Genomic DNA, 24,848 nt, shown 5'->3' with positions numbered 1-24,848 from the left:
TAAAGGGCGGTTGAAAAACCCTTCTTCCAAAACCCTATTCTCTCTCCAAAATTTCAAACCAAAACCTCAGTGCTTAAACCCTCAACGGAAAAAAAAAAAAAAAAAAATCGCCACCATTCAGAGGAGGGGAGAGGAGAGGCTAGGCGAGGCGAGGAAGAGCGATTTACCGGCAGCCACCAGGAAGGTGGAGGCGGAGCTCCGTCGTGATGAGTTACACAGAGACTCAGTGGGGGCGATCGACGGTGGGAAATTTGCCAGGTATCAAGATTTTTTTTTCTCCCTTAAAAAGAATATATATGAAAAAGAAAAGGGTTTTTGTTATTGGGTTTTTTATGAAATGGTATCAATTTGCTTTATTTTTCAATTGCAGTTGTTGTAGATGATGATGGTAGTGGTGGTGGTGAGGTTAAAGGAGGAGAAGTTCCAAGGTTTGAATTTAGAGTGACCCATGAAGCTAAACTTAAAGAACTATTGCATAAGATTAGTTCTCTTGAAATTAAGTTATGCTCTGATGGTGTAAAAGAGTTCATTAGGTTGCTAAAGGGTAATACTGGAGGTGAATTGCTTCATTTATATGTACGGAGTTCGCGTAATTGCTCGGAGCTTCTAGATGCTTGGAAGCTTCGACGAGGGAAGCCTGGATTGTCCTATATAATTAAACTGATTTCTGCTATCCTTGGTCATCCCGATGGGGTGTATGATCCCAAGGATGGGGAGAGAATAGCTATTAGTAAGGTTCTCAACAAGTTTGCAAGATTGCTTGTTGAAGAATACATGGTAGAACTTCAGAAGGAACTAGATGGTAAAGAGGTGAAGTGCCAAAATGCAGCACTTTTGCTACTGGCTTCGATTGTTAGGCGTCAGTCGGGATTGGCTTCTGAGGTGGCAAAGAAATTTGATTTTAAATCTAAGACATTTTGCAGGCTAGCAGAATATAAAAAGAACCAAAAGGAGAAGAGGGTGATAAAGCATTCGACAAGGAAGGCATTTGTTGGCTTTGCAATGTCGTTTTTGGAGGTGGGGCGGCCAGGATTGTTGAGGTGGGTGCTGCAGCAGAAGGAAATGTATTCTGGTGTCCTTCGTGGGCTTGGGAATGATGATGATGAAACTATTATTTATGTTTTGTCTACATTACGGGATAGGGTTCTTGTGGAAGAGTCCTTGGTGCCCCCAGGTCTTCGAAGTGTTCTCTTTGGGAGTGTTACTTTGGAACAGTTGGTTAGCATTTCTGGAAGAGGGAATGATGAGTCTGCTGCAGAGTTGGCATACCATACACTGGTCCTCGTTTGCACTGATCCTTGTAATGGTTTGATGCCAGATTTGAAAAGAAGCCCAAGTCCACTGAGGGGTAATCCGAAGCGACTTGTTGGACTCATGAAGAGGTTAAAAGCAACTGAGGTTAGCTATCACAGAGACTTGCTTTTGGCTATTGTTAGTGGGAGTCCCTTTTTTGGTTCAGCCTACATGGAAGAGTTCCCCTACAACCTGGAAGATTTTTCATCATCAACCTGGTCAGTTTTCTTCAAACCACTGCATGTTCAATATGTTCTTTGTTTATTAGTTCCTTTATATTTGCATATTTGCATGGTGACTGAAGCTTTTGCAGGTTTGCTACAATTTCTCTTGCAGCAAACTTGGTTTCCTCAGTGGGCACTGGTGGTCCCTTTGGTTTCCTCGATTCTCTGTCTCATGATCCCCCTTTGTTTGATAGCGAGGATGTGCAGAGTATCATGAAATGTGTGTGTCCTCGTCTGTTCAGCCGGTCAGTAGTTAACAAGGGGTTGCTTCACTCTGATTTTCTTGTGAAGCATGGAACTCTAAGGCTTCTTTTGGAGGCATTGAAATTGCTGGACTCCTTCATCAGTGCTTTGAATCATAGTTCTTATTCGAGTGATCAAATGATGCAGGGTTGGGCATCTCTCAAGCAAGAAATTCAGAATGAAGTCCGAACTTTGCTCCCTGATCCCCAAGTTTTACTGACCCTTCTTTCTTCTTTGACTCGCCACCCCAAGACTCGTGAATCAAGTTTAAAGAGAACAGCAGATTTTGAAAAATTTCCTGAACGTAGCAACAATAATATAAAAAAGTTGAAATTGAATGATGAGAACAAGGACATGGATATTGTTGTAAGTGGCATAAATTCTGATACTGACTTTGTTCCGCTTGGAGACACTAAAAGAGATGTTGGTTCACCTCTAATAGATGAGACTGACAATGGCAAGGATCTTATCAGTGTTATTGCAGAAATTTGGGGTTTAGACGAATGCTCTGAGCCTTTTATCACACCAAAGGGTGTAGAGATGTTCTTTCAATCTAAACTATTTGATACTCTTAAGATTTATATTGTAAGTTCAATTTCTCTGAATCTTGTTGTCTTTTGCTTAAACAAGAAAGAAAACTTTTTGGTGGTTGTTTATTTGATTCAATGTAGTTATTACCTTTTGATTGTTGACGTTATGTCTTCTTTACGTAGTTTAGCCTCTGAAGTGATTTGCTAGCTTATCTGTTAGGAACACTTCTTTGAAAAAATAAAATATAAAAATTATTATTTACTTTTTTCAATTTATTGTCATCTTAACTTTATTTTTCTTTAGAAGAGATTAAACCTCACCTTGCAGCACTAGATGAATATCCTGTATTAGCTCTCTATATCATTCATGAGCAGCCCAGCAGAAAAATGAATGGGTGTTGGGGAATTCATCAAGGGCTGAAATTACTTAGTTTAAATTATTCTGTTAATTAGAAAACTCTATTCTCTAATTATCTCTGACAATGGTTTTTAATTCTTTTTTGCAGCGGGCAGTGCCTACTGTGTTGGAAGGTTCATTTGAGTTCTTCATAAATCTCCTCAGCAATCCTTTAGGCATACCAACCAATCTACAGTGTTGTCTCTTGTCTTTGCTAATAGAATACATTGGATTCTCTTCAAGCAGTGGTATTCCCACTAGAACCCCTCCATTGATGTACAAGCATCTACAGCCACTTATTAACTTGTTAATTTTTTCACCAATCAGTGATGTTAAGAATCTATCATATAGTCTAGCACGAGCTGCTATGTTTAGTACTGGTGCATTTGACAGAAACGTAGATGAAATTGGAGCATGGTTACTATTTTTACCAGGGTATGACATGGGAAAATCTTCTGTTGAGGTCCAAGAATTGGATATGTTGCAGAGCCTGTCTCCAGTTGTTATCTCATTTTTATGTGATGCCATATCAACTATTGGGAATAATTTATTCAAGTATTGGGAATTTGTCAAGCATAATGCATTCCATTCGAAAGGTGCTAAAGGTAATTGATGCTTCCTATATATTTTATGCTTATTCTGTGAAACTAAGAAAAATTTCTACCTAATCTAGGTTTGAACTTGATATTATATTAATTTGCTCATTTCAAGAACCTCCAACTTTTATATGGCATGATGAGAATTTTCTTTGGAAATTTTTGGTGGTGAGTGGCCATTGAGCTCTTGCTCAATTGACACGTCCTCCCCTTTTAAGTGCTAGGTGGAGGTTGAGGTCATGGGTTCTAGACCCATTGTGTGCGTGGGTAACTTATCAATAAATTAAAAAAACCTTTTGGTGGTGAGTGGTTCTCGTAATCATGTAGAATTTTTACTACATAGTAAAGGTTTGACCTTGATATTATATTTATCTGTTGATTAGTTGAGTGATTCTAAATTCTAATTAGGTATGAACGAATATGCTGCTTCCTTGGTTTAATTTAATACAAAAGTAGTCATCTATCATTCACTCAAACCATATGGTAAGAAATTAGAGGCTTAAGGATGTAATTATCTTTAGGCTAATCATAATGTGACATACCGATTCAAAAAATAAATTAGGCTAATCATAATGTGGCATGAGATCTTTCAACAGTTGTGTTGAGAGATCTATCCTTAGTCATTGAATTGCTGTGTAATTTTTTCTTTTGCTGGATTCTTTACTAGTCATCGAATTGCTGGGCCGTTCTATCCTTTCTCTATGCCTGGAAAAAAGAAAAGAAGTATATTTTTATCATTAATTCAAGTGCTTCCTATCTTTTTGCTAGTGATGGCTATTTTTTCATTTTTTCCCTTCTTTTTCTGGCAGATGTATCACCTACTTTCAGCCCTCTTGTAATATGTGTCTTGCAGAAATGTCTAAGGTTGCTAGCTTCTGAATCTGGAAGCTTTACATTGCCTGAGAAGTCAATCATATCATTATATGTATGCAGTACACTAAAATATCTAATGCAAACTCAGGTAAATATCTCATGTTTCAGCTTCATTACTGCTTGCAGTTTCTAGACAATCTAATCTATGGACTGCATTTGATAGGTAGATGCTGGGTTGCTATCTGCTTTGGTTGAATCAGTCTTGTCTGAGAGACTTGGTGACCGTTCTGTAGTAGATGATTCTGGGGATTCCTTCTGTGAGTGGAGGCCGTTAAATAACTTACTGCTTTTTTCACGGAGCATTTCACATCAACAAACTTCATGCATTTTTTCTACTGATAGAAAAGCTAGTCCTATTGATAGTTCTTTTGCAAGTACACTTGATGATGTTAAACAACTTTTAAGGGCTGGGGATAGTGGCAATGTATCTGGCATAACCAAGGCATTTTCTTCCTCAATTATTTGCACGTCACCTGATGAGATATTGAAAAATTTTCCGTCAGTTATGACTATTTCACACAACCTTCTTGGAGTACCTATGTCAATCTTATCATCAGTATTCTTTCTTGAACAAAGTCTTCTTACCAGCATTTCTAAGTTATGGCCCGACGTGTTCTTCCCTGGTCTGGAAACAACTCTTTCTATTGTTCATTGTGAAGTCAAAGGAGATGATGCCAGTGCAGTTTCTTGTCATTCTTTGGATTCTCAGGAAATTATTTACAATGGAGATCTTGATGCAAGTGAATCTGCTGCTGCAGCATTTAGTTTATTTTTGAAGCAGGCACCTTTCCATGTGCTATTTCCTGCAATTATGAACATCAGTGGTCCCTACTTGCTGGAGCCCTTGAAGATACAAGACATGCTTCTGGCTAAACTATCTGACTCAATAACAGATTGCCACGGAACTACTTATCTGCGGTTGGTGCTATTTTGGATCCATCAAATACAATCATCTTATAGAATTAAACCATTAGTTGAACTCCAACAACTTGCAGAGATTTGCTTTAATCTTGTAAAGCACTTGTTAGCTCAACTATTGGTTTTGAAATCTGATTCTGCTTGTTCCAGAAAATCTGGGGTTCCTTTCTCAGGACCAGATATTCAAGAAGTGGTTCAATCTATCTTCTGTCATCCTGCAGTGGTAGCATCATTATCCTGTCCTTTGGATTGTAAAAAAGAGTTAGCATTTGAAGATGTGGTGGGCACTTTGGATATGTTGATTAGTTTATCCAGGCAGAGGGTTCATATGTTGGATCTTCATCTCTTGAATATATTAACAACAGCTTCTGAGTACTTGTTGACCTTATGCAATGTCCAAAACTCTGTACCCAAAGATAATAAAAGTTCTTATAAGCAACTTGTGGGGGCCTTTAATGCCCTGGTACAGAGGCTATTTCTGGAAGCCAGGGAAAAGTTTGATCTGTGCATTTGTACTAAAGACATGATGCCCATCCTTCCGACCTTTTATGCTTTACATGCTCTCCTACGGTTTATATCCCCCTTTGAACTTCTTGAATTAGTGCAATGGATGTTTAATAGGGTTGGCATGGATGAATTGATAGTTTGCAAAACATCAAAGATATCTGCTCCCTCTATTGGATTTTGTATTGCTGCTGGTGCTTTCAAAACTCTGTCTGGTTATTCAGAGCAGCGGGTTACAAAGGGAGTACCATACAATTTGTTATGGGAAATAGAAGAAGAGAATATCAACATCAGCATAGTTGAGGAGATCTATTTTAAAGTAGTTACGTTTGCCTTGCATTTTGAACCAGAATTTGCAGATACATGCTTGCTGGAGGCTGTTAATGTTGGTTACAGACAGAAATATATGCAACAGCATAGTATTCATCCATTAAGTTTGCTAATGTCAAGGGTTATAATGATTACTCCTGTGGAAGTGCTTTCTCATTGCATTTACAAGACAAGCAAGACGAAAGCTAAATTATTGTTCCTTCTTATTGAGACAAGCTCCATACATTTGTCAACCTTTGGGCACTTATTTTTGGGTATTCTGAACAAAGATTTGCCTCACCAGGGCAATTTGATGCAAGAAAATTGTGGCCATGCTCTTTCAGACGAGGACTTTATGATGCTTCTGCCTGCTGCTTTGTCTTACCTGAACTCAATTGTTATAAAATTTGAAAAGCAACACCATAGTCATTTTGGAAGCATACCTTCTTTATATTCAAGGATTCTTTTAAATGGTTTCCTTCACTGGAAGAGTTTTGTCTCTAGAGATATATTTGAGGAAGAATATGGCGAGCTTTTGCCATCATCTACCCCAGAATTTGTCAGACTTGTTGATGGTAGTCTCTTAGGAAAATCTATTCATATGTTGCGGTATCACTTAGCCTTCAGTGGAGTTCCAATGAAATTGAAGAAGCGATTGAAACTATTTGATAAAATTTTCCAACAATCTACTTCACACAATGATCTGCTAGATTGTGATGTTGGTGAGATGGATTCTCATTCACTTAATCAGTCATTAAACCATATAAATAGAGTTGTTGCAAAGATATCTTTTGGTAAGATTTTATTATATCTGGAAAATAGTCAGATTCATTCTAAGCCAAAGGAAGCAGATGGCAACTTGAAGGAAGTTCCTTTGGAAATGGTATCAAATTTAGACTCATCAAGAATGCAGTTTATAAACAATCTGGTCAGTATTTGGCATTTGGTGATTAAGAAATTTCCTTTAGTCACCAATAGTTCTGCAAAGGGAAAGAGCATAGACAGTTCTACCCTGTACAAATACTTGGAAGTCTTCATATTGAATTGTATTTTTGAAATAACCACAGAATTGCATGATGGTCTAGTCCAATTGCAATGTGTTCCCTTCCTGGAGCAATTGATGAGATCAGCTCTTTTATATAGGTTTGAGGACCCCACAACTCTGACAGCACTCCGAGGTATCCTAAAGTCGCTGTCTGATGGAAAATTTTCACGTGCCCTATATCTTCAGCTGCTGCTTGCCCACTCTCAATTTGCCCGTACTATTCATTCAGTCTCCAAAGCATCTGGTTGTTCTCCTATTGGTGCATTTTTAAGGCCCATGTCCAGCATTCTGAGATCACTTGTTATCCCTTCTAGGAAACAAGATGCATTTAGTGGCAAGCAAGATTCAGAAACAACTGAACCGTACACAAAGCAGTTGGAAGTTATTAAATTATTCCACACACTCTTTCCAGTCAAGGCTCTTCAACGTGGTTTTGATTCTGAAAAAGATTTTGGCATAAATTTAAAAGAGTTGCATTTGCTACTTCTGTCTTCTTATGGTGCAACACTCAGTGAAGTTGACTTGGAGATATACAATTTAATGCTTGAAATTGAGTCTATAAATAGATCAGACTCTGTGAATAGTGCTGACATGGATTACCTATGGGGAAGTGCCGCTTTAAAAGTTAAAAAAGAACGGGCTCTTGAGCAGGATATATCTTTGGATATCATGACAGATGCTGAAGCAGTTGAAGAACATCGGAAAAGTCAATTTAGAGAAAACCTTTCGATTGACCCAAAAATATGTGCATCAACAGTGCTGTATTTTCCTTATGATGCTACTGCAAGTGATGAACCCTTATCCTGGAACAAGGTTCAACCATTATCTTGCACTAATCCCATTGTGGTTAAGCTTTTGGGTGATCTGGGATTTTACTCTCAGTTTATTGTTGTCTCTAATGTGATTCTCAAGATTATTTACTAATATCATCTTTGAACTTTGTGCAGGCATGTTCTCCTATTGTTGAAAATGTAGAACGCTATGATCCTGTCTTTATCTTGCATTTTTCAATTCATAGTCTGTCGTTGGGCTATATTGAACCTTTGGAGTTTGCTGGTTTAGGCTTGCTTGCAGTTGCATTTGTTAGTCTTTCTTCATCAGATGAGAGGATAAGAAAATTGGGTTATGAGGCTCTTGCGATATTTAAGCATGCGATGGAGGTTGTGTGCTGTATAATTGCATATTTCTAGCACATGATTTATGTTCATATTCATTGCATGCAGCAGAATAGTCTCTTACTTCTTTCCCTTCTCCAATTTATAGTTCCTTGAGCTTGTGTATATGCATGTGTCCATGTTGTCAAAGTTTTTAAAGCAATTTTCATATGGCCTTTTTCATGACCTTGAAAAGCAAACCTTTATATAGGGCAAACATAAGCAAACCTTGACAGCTTAATTTTGTGTCAGTGTGAAACATTGGAACAACACCACGCTTGCCCGTCTGCCCCCAACCCCCTAGGTGAAATACAAAAGACAGTTGAAAATATGAAATTAAGTAGTTAAACTTGGTTTTGATGTTAATCAATGTTCAAAAGTGTTTTTATGTTTAATTTGTTTAAAATTGGCATTCTCCTCTGGATTTAGAATGGTTATTCTTGATTAGCTGCTGTGCAGTAGATGAAATTCAAAAGTTCTGGAATATTTTGTAATGGCATGCTTATTTGGAATTCAGGTTCTAGAGCTTTATTTACATAGATAATAGATGCGCAGCAGGATTTTTGAATTTTTTATTTGCTAGGCTTACTTCACATTGGCCGATTATATTTCATCCTCCCTTCTGTGCTGGTTTGTAATTTTCCTTTCTGCATTAAGCATTTGTAATGTTAATTTTTAATAAAAGTTCAAACTATTATGTGCAGAAGTGCCAAAAGAGGAAGGATCTAATGCAACTTAGGCTTCTGTTGACTTATGTGCAAAATGGTATAGAAGAGCCATGGCAGAAAATCCCTTCTGTTATTGCTCTTTTTGCTGCAGAAACATCTTTGATATTGTTAGATCCTTCGCATGACCATTATGCAACCATAAGAAAGCTTTTGATGCAGTCTTCTAGGGTAAATCTGAAGGTAAATGTATGATGACTCAAACAAATGTAATGGTTTAAATTGTTTAATTTATAAATTTGTATTTGTATAAGTTAGATTATATATAGATTATATTGCTTTCTTCTGTCTTATGCTACTTCCTTTTTTTTTTTTTGGTTAATGATATATATATATTTTGTAAATACGTGTGCAGGGTATACCATTGTTTAACAATTGTTTCTGGAGTAGCTCTGTGAATTTCAGAGCAGAAAGGTTGTGGATACTTCGCTTGCTATATGTAGGGCTGAATTTGGACATTGATGCTCAAATATATACGAGGAACTCCATTTTTGAGACTCTATTAAGTTTTTATGTCTCTCCTCTTTCGGATACAGATTCAAAGGAACTGATTCTTCAGGTAATTTCCAATCTTGTTGTGACTTGACTTCTGTTGATTTTGTGTAATTTGTTTGAAATGCTAGAAAAACTGCTTTCTTTTTGCTAATCAACTTTTTAGTCCCCATTAATAAAATGATGTTTCTTCCAAATATTTTGGAATTATATATATATATATATATATTTCCTATGGGCATGTTGGATTCAGACCAGCATACAGAGACACATGGAGTTAATATTTGAAATTAGTTCAAGATGTGAAATAAGACTTTGAAATGATATTTCTGAGGAAAGGTTTATTCAAAGAGTGGTTACATATATTGTATATATATTTTGGGAGTATTTATGTGGCCATTTTTTGAGTTCTTTCTGCTTGTCTTTAGAAGAATTCTTCCAGAATACCTTGTCTTCCTAAGTTTAGTTTACTTATTTAATGTCTTTCTATTTTTATGTTTACTTCATCATGATTTTCTTTCCATATGTGTGTTACTTTCTCTAGCAGCTAGCTATTTTTAATTTCTTGTGCAGTTTTGTGCCCTTAGATTTTCAAGGATGGTCTTATTTGCTGTGTCATTTCTAGAGGTTGGTGGCTGGAGTAACCAATCAGACCATTAGTCTTTGGTATTGGCTAGTTTTTAAGAATTAAGCCAATTGGTAAAACTTAACCCAAAATTATGCCAAAAAAAGAAAAGAAAAAAGAAACGTGTTGACTTAAGAATTCTCAGCAGGATGGTTTGATATCATATGATATATAACTCTGTGGAAGAAGAAAACAACCGCACAAATCAATTACACTAGTTGGACTGTCTTATATTTATTGTTGCTTTTGATTTTGTTTCTGAAATATTGTCAAATATTTTGATATTTGTTTGTTTCTAATCCTAAAATTAACATAAAGTAGACCTAAAATAGTTAATTGTCACTTCCCCACAATATCCTCTCCTAGTTTTTGAAGAATTGCGTATACTGTGTCCGTATCTTTATCATACTTGTGTTCCATGTTTTGTGTTGGTGCTTTCTAGATGGAATGACTGAATGCATTTCATTAAACTGATCAAATACATGGGACAAAGGCTTTGTTGAGGAAAATCTCATGCTCTCTGTTTGTTTCTGAATTGTTTAGTTGGTAGTCTCAGCTTAAAGTTTTGATGCATAACTGAGGCAGTTACAAAGAATTGGGTATGAGTTTTGGCTGTCACATTGTTTTTAAACCATTCTGAACAAAGAACCAGACAGAGTGATTTCTAGTTTTGTGGTCGGATCAGAGTTTGATCAATGGTTGTATCATCTTCTACTTATCAAAAAAAAAAATGGTTGTATCATCTCATAAAAAAAAAAAAAAAAAAATAGATATATGTTTCTCAATTTATTAGTTTGTGAGTCCAAATATTTTTAGAGATTCTTTTCCATTTTGAACTGAGGAGAGGGATTTATAAAGACTTTTTAGTCATTATTATGTAAATTACTAGTGTGGGACTTTTATACCTTAAGAATGAAAGGTAAAGAGAAGAGGGCTCATTTATCTTTGAAAACATCCTCAATATCTTTTATTGTTTCAATGTAGGACATGCTGTTTTGTAATAGAAACTTAATGTAAGTCTCACGTTGGAAAATGAAAGGGGATGCTATACTTCTTCTATAAACACCACACTTCATTAGGAATTCTAGACACAAAATGACGGGCTAGCTTTTGTGTGGGTCTAATATTCTTTGGTTCAATGTTGAATTTGTTACATGATCCATTTATTCCCAATGAAATAAGTAATGCTGTAAGCATACTTTAAAAAAATAATAATAATAAGGAATGGTCAAAAAGTTTTATGGTAAGTTATAAAAAAAAATAGAGAAAAAAAAAAAAGAAAAGGAAATTGAACCTCCTATATACTGATTTTGACTGGTTTTTGAATATTTTCGGTTTTAGGGTCTAGTTTTTAAAATAATGTGTCACCTTGGAATTTTACAACTGACAATGTACATACATAGCAAACGTTTTGTTGAGGCATTATTTTTAAATCTTGTGCTGTAGTTTGCAAACCTGATCTAAAACACTGTTGCTCTGACCTTGCTTTTTTATCTTTATTTACACTGCAGGTAGTGAAGAAATCGGTCAAATTGCATAAGACGGCTCGTTATCTAGTTGAACGCTGTGGTCTGTTTTCATGGTTGTCATCTGTTATCTCATTCTCTAGCGGAAGGCTCTTTGAAGATGAAAAAGGTTTTTCCTTAAAGCAATTGCTTGTGGTATTAGAGGTAATTTGCTAATTTCCTCTTGGCTCAAGAGCTTTTAACTTATGTTTTTTGTGATCCTTTATTCTGTATAAATATTTTATTTTTTGAAAATTACTAATTCTTCTTAAAGGTTAAGTTGTTAGGATATCATAAATTTAACCATTTAACTACTCTAATAATTCCACTCATGCATGGGTCCAAACTCCCCCTTAACAAGTGGGGCCTAACACATGGGATTTATAACTTTTTAAATGGGAGGTATAATGGAGACAAGGTTCAAACTCAAGACCACCTAATCCGATTCTATGATAAATTACTGATTGTCTCAGAAGCTTAAGCTATTAGGGAATGATGAATTTAATCATTTAATAATTATTCTAGCATTTTGTAATGGTGGTATCTTGTCCACCCCCTTCTTTTTGTTGTCAGCTAGAAGGGTTTTTTTAATAATTATTTTCTTTCCCCTTTTTTTTGGGGGGGGAGGGGTTGCTTAAGTTATTATATAAAAAACATAATTTGTGTTCTTCAGCTTAATGGTGCAGTTACCATTTTAGTAAAGAGACCACTAGTAGTTTATATTGGAATAATTCAGGTCTGGTAAGGAATCTTCAAGACTTGTTGAAAAGAACGGTTTGATTTGGATTTGCATTATCCAAAAACTGAGATTCTCCCTTTGTATTTTTCTCTCTGCCTTATGTTTTTCTGCATAAGGTAGTTTTCTTCAATATATATCTTTTTTATTTATCAAAAAAAAAAAACTGAGATTCTAGTGTTGTGATTACCCTATGTCAACATAGTAGGTACTAGTATATGCTTCAGAGATGCTCGACACTCTTTCACTAGAAAAAAAGACTTATGAAGTCCAAGTCAGTGCTACAGTAACTCTGTTTCCTAAAGCATAGTTCACAATTAGGCCTGACATTAAAGTGTACAATTTTTTTTTTTTTTTTGTTAGCTGGTATCTTCATGTATTTTTTGTAGCTTTTCTAACTTTCCAATCTGCTCTTAAACATTTACCACTTCTATATGCGAGTTTAATGTTGGAAAATAGTGTCATACCAAAATTTAATTCATAGTACCACAACTGCAGGATTTCATTTGTTCTATATCGTGAATTAAGATACTTGTCTTATTAGTTCCTATTCCCTTTACCTTAGACACCTATTCTGGTTTCTCTTTCTTTGATATACATGTAATACTAGTGGGTCGTGCTCTCTTTTGATATAGACTAGTTAGTTGTTCTACATCACTGAATAAAGATCTTTTTCCAATTAAACTTTGTTCTGCTTTTAAAAGGTCATATATGTTCATATTCCTTTGGGAAGTTTGTGTTTTGTATTATAAGATCATAGCTACAATAACTTTCGTGAATCCATATAGATATTCCTTGTGACAAATATATGCAGCAACATAGTGTTCATCCACTAAATTTGATAATGTTGAGGGTTATAATGATTGCTCCTGAGGAAATCCTTTCTCATTGCATTTACCGGACAAGTAGGAGGACAGCTAAAATATAGTTTCTTCTTACTGAGACAATCTCCCTAGATTTGTAAATCTTTGGCCACTTTTGGCTATTCTGATAAAACGGATTAATATTACAGGTTGAGCTTTTTAGAAAAGATATCTTGGTCTGAATGCTATAGACTGGTGAGGATCTATGTTTATAACCTCAAATTAAATAGCTGGGACAAAGTTGAGTTGAGTTTGATTGTTTCTGTACACCTTTCTTACACACGCACACATCAGTGCAAATAATATGTTCTCATTTATTTCATGCTCTTGCAATTTAACTTAGAAATCCTGTCTAATAAGCTAGTAGTTAACAGATATTGTATGTGATATTGCATAATATGTCAAGTAGCCTACGAAATTTAATAACTATCTCTGCTGTAACCTGTAGAAACAGGTTTCTCGTGAAGTTCCAAGGGTGACAACTTGAACTTTGTCTAACTCTGTTAATTTTATTTTATTATCATTATCATAACCATAAATTTGATCATTTCTGTTAATGTGTTTATATATGATTGTTTTACAAAATAATTGCATATCCATCTCCACGCCATAATTCTATCTTAATAGCTCAATCAAACTACAATATTCCTGTTTATTTAAGCTTGTCTACAATCTGTGCTCTGTGAACGAATAAAATGTCAGTAGAAATTTTCAATAGTAGTCTTCTTTTTCCCATTCTATTGACTTTTTGTTTTGTTTGTAAATCAGGTTGCCAATGATGCTATTTCATCCCAAAACATTACTGAGTGGTTGCAGAAAGATGCCCTTGAGCAGCTCATGGAACTTTGTTCGCATCTGTACCAAGTGTTAATTGGTGGTTTGACATTCAAAAAGGGAAATGTTGCATTGGTTAATCTATTTTTGCAAATAACGATATCAACAGTGAAAATATCCCAGAAAAGGGAAATATACCAGCCACATTTTACTCTGTCAGTTGAGGGTTTATATCAAATATATCAGGCTGTTGGTGTATATAATTATGCGGGCTCTTACCCTTGTGCAGAGGTTGGGCTCAAAGCTATACTTATGGGTACACCTCCAGTTGATTTTTTCCACATGGTATCCCTCTCTCTCTCTCTCTGTGATATTTGGTATCTTCACATTGTCTCCCGAAATAGCTTAAAATTAAAATTTGAATTAAAGAGCAACAAGATCTAACGAGGTTCAAGTGATAACCCAATGGTAATGACATCTTTTGTTGAGTCCCATGTTTGTGTTTGAACCCCACCTCTCCCTACCCACTCTCTGCCTATCATTAAAAAAGCAATAGGATCTAGTGATGCTACAATTTCCCTAATTTATTTGTTTTCGGATACCTCATAGTGCGGTCCTGATCCTGGGCAGCCCTGATATATTTAGTATTAGGGGGCTGTCTTGCTGAGAGGTTGTAAGCATCTGGTGAGAGAGCAGTTGGAGAAAATGGATGTGAGGTTGTAGCTGATAGAAAGAGGAGAAAGGATCTTACATAGTTGCCAATGAGTTTTAGCTTAAATGACTCCCCTTTCCTTGTTCTGGTGGAAGCTGAGGTCATGGGTTCAAAACAATTGGGTGCATGTTTACCTCACCAATAAAAAAAATCTGGGAAAGTTTTTGTGATTGGGGAAATCATAAAGTATCCTATAGACTCTATTCATAAAGATTCATATTAGGGGAAGAACAAAAGATAGACTCATAGGAAGTTTATGCTAATAACTCTAGCCAAAAAAAAAAAATCAAACTACGATTCATTCTTATTATCACTGGGACAGTAGAGCATACATGCTTTTATATAAACTCATTTCATAGGGAAGCAATGTGTTGCAATATAATTGCTTAAAATCAACTCTAGTTTGTCTATGTGTGCTTTAAAGTGTGTTTGGATACCGCTTAGTTGCTGAAAATTGAAAACTAAAAACTAAAAATACTGTAGCAAAATAATTTTTAAATGTGTGAATAGTGCTTTGAGATCCAAATTTATATTGAAATTTGTGTTTGATGATTTTTGTGAGTCTGTGAATAGTGCCGTGTGGGACCCAATTTTTTCAGCAAACGCACAAACAGCAGACTTCAAAACGCAATTCAAACAGAAGTTTAGTGTTTAAGAGGATTTGTAAATTTTGGATTTAAACCTTTAAGAAGAATAGTTAGGGTTCAAGAATGAATGAGTTCACTAGAACGATTTTTCTATTTAACTCTAGCTCAATTGGTACCTCCTTCTCTTTTAAGTGCTAGGTGGAGGATGGGGTCATCAGTTCAAGACCCATCAGATGTATATGTAACTTAGCAGTAAAGGGGGGGGGGGGGGTGGGGGGGGGGTACTCAAAACTAAATCTTTACTTCTCTTAGTAGAACTAGGACTCCTACTTTGGCTTGTAGACCAGAATCTAATTGAATTGAATCAAAGCCCAATCCACAAACTAAATAAGATTTTTTGATAAAAGAAAACCCAAGACCCACAACTATAGCCCATACCCAAAATTGCAAAATTACTAAAATACGCTTGACTTCAGAATATAACCAAAAATATAAAAATCTAATTGACTACAATGGACACTAATTCTTGGGCTTTGCCTTAACACTTCTAAATAGGATATTATTTTCCTAAACATGTTATGGTTGTGCCATCAAAAATACTTGATGATGAAGCAAATCCTATAAGTTATTTCTAAGCTCATTGCTTGTAAACTGCTTGCTCTGAAATGTTTCAAAGCTAAGTAATTCTACCATGCTGAAACATCTATTACTTGACATCCTACTTTTTGAAATTATTATTTTACTGAATCTCCAATGTAAGATGCTGGAAGCATCCAAATAGACTTTTAAAGCTGGCTGCACTTTTGCATTTGTCCCTTGTGTGGCTGGTTAACCTTAGGGAATCAATATTATGCTCTCCCTATATCTCCTGTGCATTCTTTGTTGGCTTTGGTTTTCAAAGTGAAAATTTTTGCTCAGCCATCCTAGGGTCTATCTTCTTCCTCATACGGTCAAAAATGCTGCGTAGTTAGACTCGTGCATAAATGTCCCTTGTATATCAAACTCTTTGCTGACAGACTTGAGTAATATATTTAGGTGTTAAGTTGTTACAGTGATTCTTGTTCATTTCTCTTTTTAGTTCAGTTTTTTTTTTTTTTTGGTGCCAAATCAATTTTTGCCTTTCAGTTTGACTATATATATTGAAATCTTGATTTGGTGTATTTTTCACAGAATAGAGAAAAGCTTTCTGGTTTTCTTATGTGGGCAATTTCCACTGCATTGAAATCAGACTCTGCACAAATGCTTCAGCTTCAAGAATCTCATTCGCATTTCACCATTTCTTCAGAGGAAGAGATCCATGAGGATTCTTTGATACCAAGACTTTTACGATGGCTAACTGCTGCTATTATTCTTGGGAAGCTTTCTTGGAAAAATACTGATGTTGATCCCAAGATTTCAAACCGATTTAAATCAGGAACTCTGCAATCTTTATTGGATCTTATTGAAAATGAACATGATGAAAGCGTCAAAAATAGATTTGGCTGTGAGGATTTATTGGCTGCTGTCATTTTCTACCTTCAACAGCTCCATGGCATTCATTGTCAAGTGCTCCCCTCAGTTATATCTGCACTGTGTCTTCTTTTCTCTGCCTCCGGTCCTGCAGGTAAGCTATTTTGATTAGTTGTCGGTTAGTTGTTTGGCATGTCATGTTGAGTGCTGGAGTTGGGGATTTTGGACTTGGATTCTGGAAAGATTCAAATCTAGACTTTGAATAAGGTCTTGGGTATTCTACTTTAGGCACTATACTTCACCAAGCAGGGAATCTTAGTAATTGGCGGGGAATGTTAAACTGATCCTAGAACATAGTTTCTGTGGAAACCAATGCAGGCATGTGGCTTGGTTGATCTGAATAGGGTGGTCATCCTCATAGACTTCTGACTGACATAATAAGTTGTGACAATAAATTTTGAGATGCAGCCACTTGATTTGGGGATTGGGGTGGTGATTGAGGACATTTAACAATCAAAGGAGAGATTACAGTAGGTCAACATCAAGGATCAGCATTTAGCTCTTACTATTAATTTAGAAATTTGTCAGGAATGAACTCATGTAGCATGGTCTAAGTTTTCATTTTGGTCCTTAGACACCTGTTGGGCGTATTTGCCATTGAATGGGACTGTGGACTGTGGACTGTGGTCTAAGTTGCATGGTCTATTTTCTATGTTGACTTTGTTTTTGGTAGCGGTGGCATACCTTTGTTAGCTACTTTGGCATCAAGAGATTTAAGCATATGTTGACTATAGACTAGGAAGCACAGACATGGACACGGGTACGACATGGCCATTTTTGAAGTTTTAGGATATGACACGGTGGGAATATGCATATTAATTAATTATTAAATATATTTTTAGATATTGTTAAGCATTTATTTTTCATATAATATTAAACATATATTAATTTAAGAGAAATATTGGATGATAAAGCGAATTCATGACTAGTAAATGATATTTAGAAATTAGAATACAAATCAAGAATAAGATCCAAAAGAGTAAATAAAAGATAACTAGATAAGTGTTGAAGATTGAAACTAAAAATAAATAAAAGATAAGTGTCCCTCCCATGTCCGTTGTATCCCGCAATGTTTCAAACAAAAACAAAAAAGGATGTGGCTAGTTCACGTGTGCAGTAGTGTCCCAAACATGTCCCGTGTCTGACACGGGTATGGCATTCCTAATGAAGTGTTCAAGCTTTCTAGTCTATATTAATATATATATATATATATATATTTTTTTTTTTTTATATTGATGTAAATAAAAAATTGAGAAATGTTGCCAATGAGCTCTAAGCTCAAATGACACATCTTCTTGTAAGAGTAAGGGTGAGATTGTGGGTTCAAGACTCACCTAGTATGTAAATTACCATTAAAAAAAAGGAGTTGAGAAATGTTGAAGATAGATGCTAAGAACCTTGTTTTTGTGAAGTGATTGGCCTTGAAGAGGGAAAATTGCATAGAATGTTGCTAATTAATGTGGGATAGATGAAGTGAAGAAATTCCTTTGGAGGGTTTCCAGGACTGATGGTGTATATGGTGCAAATTTGCTTGGCTGTTGAGAATCAGTGTGTTAATAGTATGGATATTTCGAGAATGTTACAAGGGATTCTTGACAAAACAAGAAAGTTCTAACCCTATATATGTGTTTGAGGACAAAGAAGAGGGAGTAATAGATAGTTTTGTTGTGTCAAATATATCTTTTTGTTTTGCACTTCCAAGGATGAGGACAGTAAATTGAATTTGAATCTGTGAGGTGGGTGAATAATAGATGATCTAATTCTAGTAACTGCCAATGTTTTTTAAGTTCCTAGGTCTAGCCAAACCCTTATAGCTGGGATGAGAATAAGATGAGTTATTATAAAATGTCTACTACACTGACATATACATAAAATCCAGTATTACTTAATCTCTTAGTGTGGCTTAACAGGCTTGGTAATTATTAAGGTTGGTGTTCATGTCCACTGAAGTTATAGGCTTTGACGTTCTCTTCCAAAAGCAAATGATAAAATTGATGTAATTAAATGTTATATACGCAAATATTTTTATGAATAAATATTTATTTATTTTTCATTTTGTGAAAATATAAATTTGCTGACTTTCTTAATATTATATTTTTGTAGAATCCATATCAGATATCTTCCAAGGTCATAAGACCCTGGTGGTGTCTCTGTGTTCGAAGATACATTGCCCTGCTGAAGCTAATCCTGCCTGGATATGGTAATACATTATCTCTTCTAGCTTTTTTCTTTTTCCCTGCTCTTTGAACAAGATGTGGATTGTGGAATGAAGGGTATTTGATCATTAATTTGGAAGTAAACATGGTATTTACTTATAAAGGAATAAACATGGTATTTAACTGATGCTCGTTAACCTGTATGATCCAAAGTGATTATCCTGTTTAAATGATTTCTTTCTGATTCAAGTTCATAGATCTGTTTGTTGCTGACTTTGCTATGTTTGTGATAATTCTTAAAAGAAAGATAATCCGATATTGGGCATCTTTGACATTTTATATAGTTTCATCAGTGAGAAATTAAAAAAGCTTTGTCTAACTAGCAAAAGGTTGAAGGCTAGTAATAGAACTTACAATTTTAGCTCATGATTTTTTGAAATCTTTATTAGCTTTGTTTTTGTAAGCCATGCTCCTTAATGTCTTGCTTGTTGGCTGTTTTTGCATTACAGCAATGCTATTAAATTTTCTTATCAAGGCTGGGGACTCTGTAATATGTATGCTCTATTACTTTGAACTATTCTGACCTAGCATGTTCTTTGTACAGGTCCTTTTACGAGCAGTGGAAGGAACCTGCATTGGAACTCACCAATTTACAGAAGATGGATGAACTTCATGCTTGTCAAACTCTTTTAGTAATTTTTGCAAATGGACTTAGAAGGAAACCATTAGATTTGCAGGTTTTATCACCTCTAGATGTGGAGAGATCTGGTGTATATGAATGGGAAAAAAGCATTATTAGTGCTAGCAGTGTTTAGATTATATTATGAACTCCAAGATTGATTAGTAAAATTCGAGATTTTGAAATGACATTGTGTCTGGAAAGGCAATTTGTAGCATATACTGAGTGTACTTGAAACCCATGATTTTTGAGAAAATTGTATATATTGAAACAATAAAAATACATGACTAGGCAGATGACGGCTGTAATTTAATGAAGGTGGGTTTGAAACATCATGTTACAGCCATTGTAGGAGAAATACAGATATGTCAATGTAGCCATCATTCAAGGATGTCATGGCAACAAAGTTGTATTCAAATGGCAATGTTAGTTAAGACTAGAATTTGTTGTGATTCTTATTATTGGTCATTTAATGGCTAAGTCTTCATATCTCTTTAAGATCTCTTTCCTTTTATTGTTATTTGTTTTTAGATTGTATACATTTCAAGCTCTTGAAAAGAAGCTATTATTTCTCACTTAAATTTTTTATTCAAACCATTCTGAATGTTCAGTTCAATCTGTTAAATAGTAGTCCAATTATGTGACATAAATTGGAAGGCCAATTGTAATCCTTAGTAGTATTTTTATGATCCCTCCCTTTCCTTGATCGTTGGGTGTCTCTATAGAGTAAGTTTTGCGGTACAATATTTTTTTTTTATTTTTTTTTTTAATAATTTAGTGTATCACTTAAAATTTTTAATGTACCATGGGTAAGGATTGGATTCAGTGTTCAGTTGCATTGGACCCATCCGGGTTATGCCATGTGTCTACTGTTGGACATGTGTCATCATTTAGATGGGTCTAGAGCAATTGGACACTAGACTTAATCCAAGTCTATCACTTAAAACACATTCATATTGAGTTCGGTTAATATATGCCTTTAGGGTATATATTAACAATTCATTTTAAGAAAATTTTTATCAAAATTTGAAAAAGCTATTAAGAAGTTCGATAGCTTTTTTAATTTCTAATAAAAATGTTCCTAAAATGGTTTACTAACATATACCCTAAGGGCATACATTAGTAAAACCCTTCAAAATTTCGGGTTTAGAAATGATATCCTATTATTTCATGTGAAATTTTTTCCTCTATAATCGGATTGAATAAAGTACCATTGTCACAAGCCAATAACAAAGATTGAAATATTTAGTAACATAAAGTTTTTCACACAAAATATGTAGTAATTCTTGTAATTTACGTTGAAGTAGCATCACAATATGAGCCCACTGCAAATTTAGTCCGTCTGATCGACCAACTAGTGACAATGTAAATAGAAAAGATCATGAGTTCCAGTTAACTCAACTGGTAAAGTCTCTAATGGTTGTATAAAAGATCTAGGGTTCAATTCCCACCTACACCAAAAACTAATTGGTATTTTAGTCTGATGATAAAAGACTATCATTAGGAGCGGACGCTATAGGTTAAAACTCTCTCTCAAAAAAAAAAAAAAAAAAATCAATAGTTTATATCCTTGTGGGCTGGGCCCCAGTAACCACCGGAGAAACTGTTGAGATTTCTTTCGGCTCTTCTTTCTCATCTAGCTGCCTTACCTGCAAAACCAATTGAATAATGATGTGCAAAGTAAGACAATGGTTTATAGTCTGGAAAATTAATTTTTAAATTTCGTTTATCCTTCTTTCTTTGTCCAATTTTGATTGATCTTTTTATAAATATCAGCAACTTCTTTTCTTCTTCTTTTTTATCTTTTTTTTTTTTCACACTACAGTATAATATTATGAAAACTACATTTCATAAGCTTTCTTCATCTCACCTTATAATCGAATTTTAGTAGGGGTTCAAGTGCTAACGCAGCAAGTAGTAAGGTATTCTTTATGATGTTTTGAGGTTCGAACTCCACTTCGTCAGTTATATATCTACTTATCCTTTTTATAAAAAAAACAAGGACTAGTTTTTGTTTTTGTTTATATTTGTTTTTTGTTATATATATATATATATATAAATAATAATATGACAGACGAAAATAGGATGCGCAATAAAAGGTAATGCAAGTTGTCTTGGTAATTTTCCCTCTTTCTTAAGTTCACATGTCAATCACTTAATTTAATATTTAAATTTTTACTTAAAATTCATGCTACTCATGTCTCATATATGCGCCACTTGCAATTTTTTTATTTATAATTTTTATAATCCATTTCGTTTATGAAACTGCAAATGCCGTCAAACTTGTACGGTTGAAAATTATTATATAATTTTTAGTATTACTATGAAATGGGCAATTTATATTATTTATAAATTAAAAATAATAATGTGATATCGTACAATTTCTTTATAAACTTACACAATTCTATTTTATATTTATGTAACTATATTTTAATATAAACATAAAATCTACTATTATCAAGAGAATATTAACTCATTGGTTCCACTTTTCAAATAATCCTAAATACAATCACACATTAATCATAATACGTTCAAATTACTTAATAGGATCAAATAGGAAAAACACCATATTCCAGACACCTAAATTTTATGTCACATTTAAAATTTAAAATACAATACAAACCCCATTATTCCTCTTTTTTTTTTTTTGTACTATAATAATTACTTCTAAGTTCTAACTACATATACTTTTATGCTAATACCTGTATTTTAGAGAGATTAAGCGGAATAATAAATCACTTTGTTTATAACTATTTATTCTTGTAAAAATTTTGTGTTATATATATTTAAACTTTTAAATCATGATTCATACTCACAAGCTAATGAATTTGTTCACAAAACATATAATAATATTAATTTGAACTTAATTCTAATAGTCAATCCTACATTTGGAATTAAGCTTAATTCATTTTCAAAATAAACGAATAAAAATTTGTTTAAGTCAAATTTGATGATAAATGGTTCGATTCATTTACCACATTAAAATTGAACTCTATGAAGCTTCACTTTGATTCAAATTCAATATGTTTCTTTCATTTATGACTTATTTCTTGAATTTAAGTTATATAAAATTAGAACATTGAATAGAATCGTACACACTCTACATATCTATCTTATGGAAAGAGTATGATAGCTCAAAATGATTAATCTTCAAATTTAACACTGAGATTCGATAGTTGCATTTCAGTAGTTTGTAGGCCATATATATGAAGATTCAAAGAAAGCAAACAGTTTATTTAACATTAACAATTATTACATCACAACGTAAAAGCAACACATAACCCAAAAAGAGAGAAACAAAAATGCTGAAAGCAACATAAGTAGTACACCAAAATAAAACACAAACAAAAACCCAAAAGAAAAACTACAAACACATTATCCATGCAAACACATTACGTGTTAACTTGTAACACATTTTAGCAATGGGGCTGAGCTTGATTGCATTTAGCTGGGAGCTCCATGGCAAGGGTGGAGTTGATTCCATAGAAATTCAACAGATTGGAGTTCTTGAAAATGCAAAGGCATTGAAAGTCAGCGTTGGAGAGAGCTGAGCAACATGAAGCTGAGGGAGGAACAGGGTTTTGGCCACTCACTGATGGCTGACAGGCCTTAAGACCCTCTTTGGTCATATGGCATAAGCCCTGATTATCACCATTGGCTAACATTATTGGCTCAGACCCAATGGAAAGAGCCAACAATAATGACACAAGGACAAGCTTTTTGTATGCTTCCATTTCCCTCAATAGTATTTGCTGACTCTGAATTTGTTGGGGTTTGGAGAGTGATGGGTACGTTGGCTATATATAGTGGGCTTGGTGAGCATAACCTAAATACATGGTTTCCAAAATTTCTGCCTTTGCCCATGGAATTGTGAATTTGAATGGTTTTGGAAACTACTAGATAAAGTTTTTTTTTTTTTAAACAAATACCAGATAGCATGTTGTAATATATACAATAAAAGTATGGACAAAGTTTAGTTACAAAATTGGTTGTAACTTAAGACTATAAATTCACTCAATAAAATAAATATTACAACATATTTGAAAATTTAACCGTTGAATTAAATATTCTTTACGCTCTTAATACACTTGTCAAATTTTATGTCAATCAGATATTATTTACTATATGATTTATAAGTTTATATTTTGTGCATAATTTTAAATTACAAAAACTTGCAATTTAAAAAATTTATTGATGACATAACTATTAATTTTTAATTTTCTTGAAATTTTACAAGCATGAAGGAAGAAGAAAATATAATTCAATGGTGGATTTGTCAAAATTCACCTCCAATAAAAAGATATTGAATAAAGTTGTAGTTTAAGACTACAACTAATTTTGTAGCTAAATTTTGTCCTAAAAATATTATATTTACGTAAAAATAATATTACATAAATCACAACTTGTCAACTTTATTTGAGAAATCACAGTAAGCAATACGTCGTAATATGTTCATTAGTGTGGAAAGAAGTATTGGAAAACTGTGAATGAGGGCTTCTAATTAAGGCAGCAAAATTAATATGTCTAATTAATAACATTAAATAATATATTTCGCTTTTTAAGAAATATAGAGGTGGTATAACAAAAGTGATTTATTTATGGAAAATTATTGAATACTCCAAGAGAGAACCATAAATATAGCGAGACCCATAATTTATGTGAGAGGGGAAAATACATATTTATGGTACTCCGGAAGTACCCAATAATTACTTTTAATTTACATAAAAGTGATATTGCATTAATCATAACTCGTCACTTTATTAAATTATTATATATAATTTTTTTTTCCTTTTATCATTTATTTATATATTTTCTTTTTGCTGAATTGTCATTGTCATTGTCATTGTAACTAAAAAAGAGTTTAAGGCTCGTGATCACAAAGTCTCACAGAGAACTCTAGGAGTTGGCAAGAATTGGCAAATACCAGGGGCCGAGTCACGGGCATACCTTGGTGTGGTGTAAAGGGACTGGAGAGAACTTATATCGGGATTTAGTTGTTTAAAAGTACTATAGTTTATGGAAGGCTTTTTTTGTATGATGGCATGTGAACCTTTAAAGCGACAAAACCCATGCATGTGCCTTTTTCATTTTTATTCTTTGATTTTTTTTATGGGAAAGTTTGGTGATGAAGTGTTACTTGGAACAAGAACGTATACAAGCCAATGAAATTGAACACTAGGTGGAATTCCATACTTGAAATTTAAGTTGTGCAATTGTCCTTTTTGTTGCTAAAAACTTTGAAATGTAACTATGTGATAAGATGTTTAATAATTTTTATTTTTATCTACTTTAAGTATAACGGTAGGGTTTTTTAGCACAACTACACAAGACATAATGCAATCTAATAATAGATTTGTTAAAAATACATATAATAAAAAATATTAAGTAGTATAATATTA

The 24,848-nt window shown here is 34.1% G+C and overlaps 1 protein-coding gene across 3 annotated transcripts; it reads left to right on the top strand.

Moving 5' to 3' along the window:
* On the top strand, positions 1 to 19,953 carry LOC126707584 (uncharacterized). 3 transcript variants are annotated; one of them, XM_050407299.1, is made up of 14 exons: positions 4 to 258; positions 371 to 1,511; positions 1,607 to 2,345; positions 2,797 to 3,292; positions 4,093 to 4,244; positions 4,320 to 7,745; positions 7,880 to 8,092; positions 8,791 to 8,994; positions 9,167 to 9,370; positions 11,440 to 11,598; positions 13,801 to 14,151; positions 16,276 to 16,708; positions 18,718 to 18,814; positions 19,375 to 19,953. In XM_050407299.1, the coding sequence occupies exons 1-14, from the start codon at positions 207 to 209 to the stop codon at positions 19,583 to 19,585; spliced, it is 7,878 nt and encodes a 2,625-aa protein (XP_050263256.1). In that variant the 5' UTR covers positions 4 to 206; the 3' UTR covers positions 19,586 to 19,953. The 3 variants fall into 3 exon arrangements, with proteins under 3 accessions (XP_050263257.1, XP_050263256.1, XP_050263259.1); XM_050407302.1 differs by lacking the exon at positions 4 to 258 and having other exon boundaries at positions 1,365 to 1,511; positions 1,630 to 2,345; XM_050407300.1 differs by lacking the exons at positions 18,718 to 18,814; positions 19,375 to 19,953 and having other exon boundaries at positions 1 to 258; positions 16,281 to 16,546.
* The last annotated feature ends 4,895 nt before the right edge of the window (positions 19,954 to 24,848 follow it).

The sequence above is a fragment of the Quercus robur genome, chromosome 11 (genome assembly GCF_932294415.1).
Source record: "Quercus robur chromosome 11, dhQueRobu3.1, whole genome shotgun sequence".
NCBI lineage: Eukaryota > Viridiplantae > Streptophyta > Magnoliopsida > Fagales > Fagaceae > Quercus > Quercus robur.
Note: the sequence above shows the minus strand (reverse complement) of the source record. Positions and strands in the feature narration are given on the sequence as shown.

Coding starts and splice junctions, on each gene's coding strand:
- LOC126707584 (XM_050407299.1), top strand. CDS start 207: ATGAGTTACACAGAGACTCAGTGGGGGCGATCGACGGTGGGAAATTTG. Junction 11,599..13,800: donor AATTGCTTGTGGTATTAGAG/GTAATTTGCTAA, acceptor TTTGTAAATCAG/GTTGCCAATGATGCTATTTC. Junction 16,709..18,717: donor CTCTGCCTCCGGTCCTGCAG/GTAAGCTATTTT, acceptor ATATTTTTGTAG/AATCCATATCAGATATCTTC.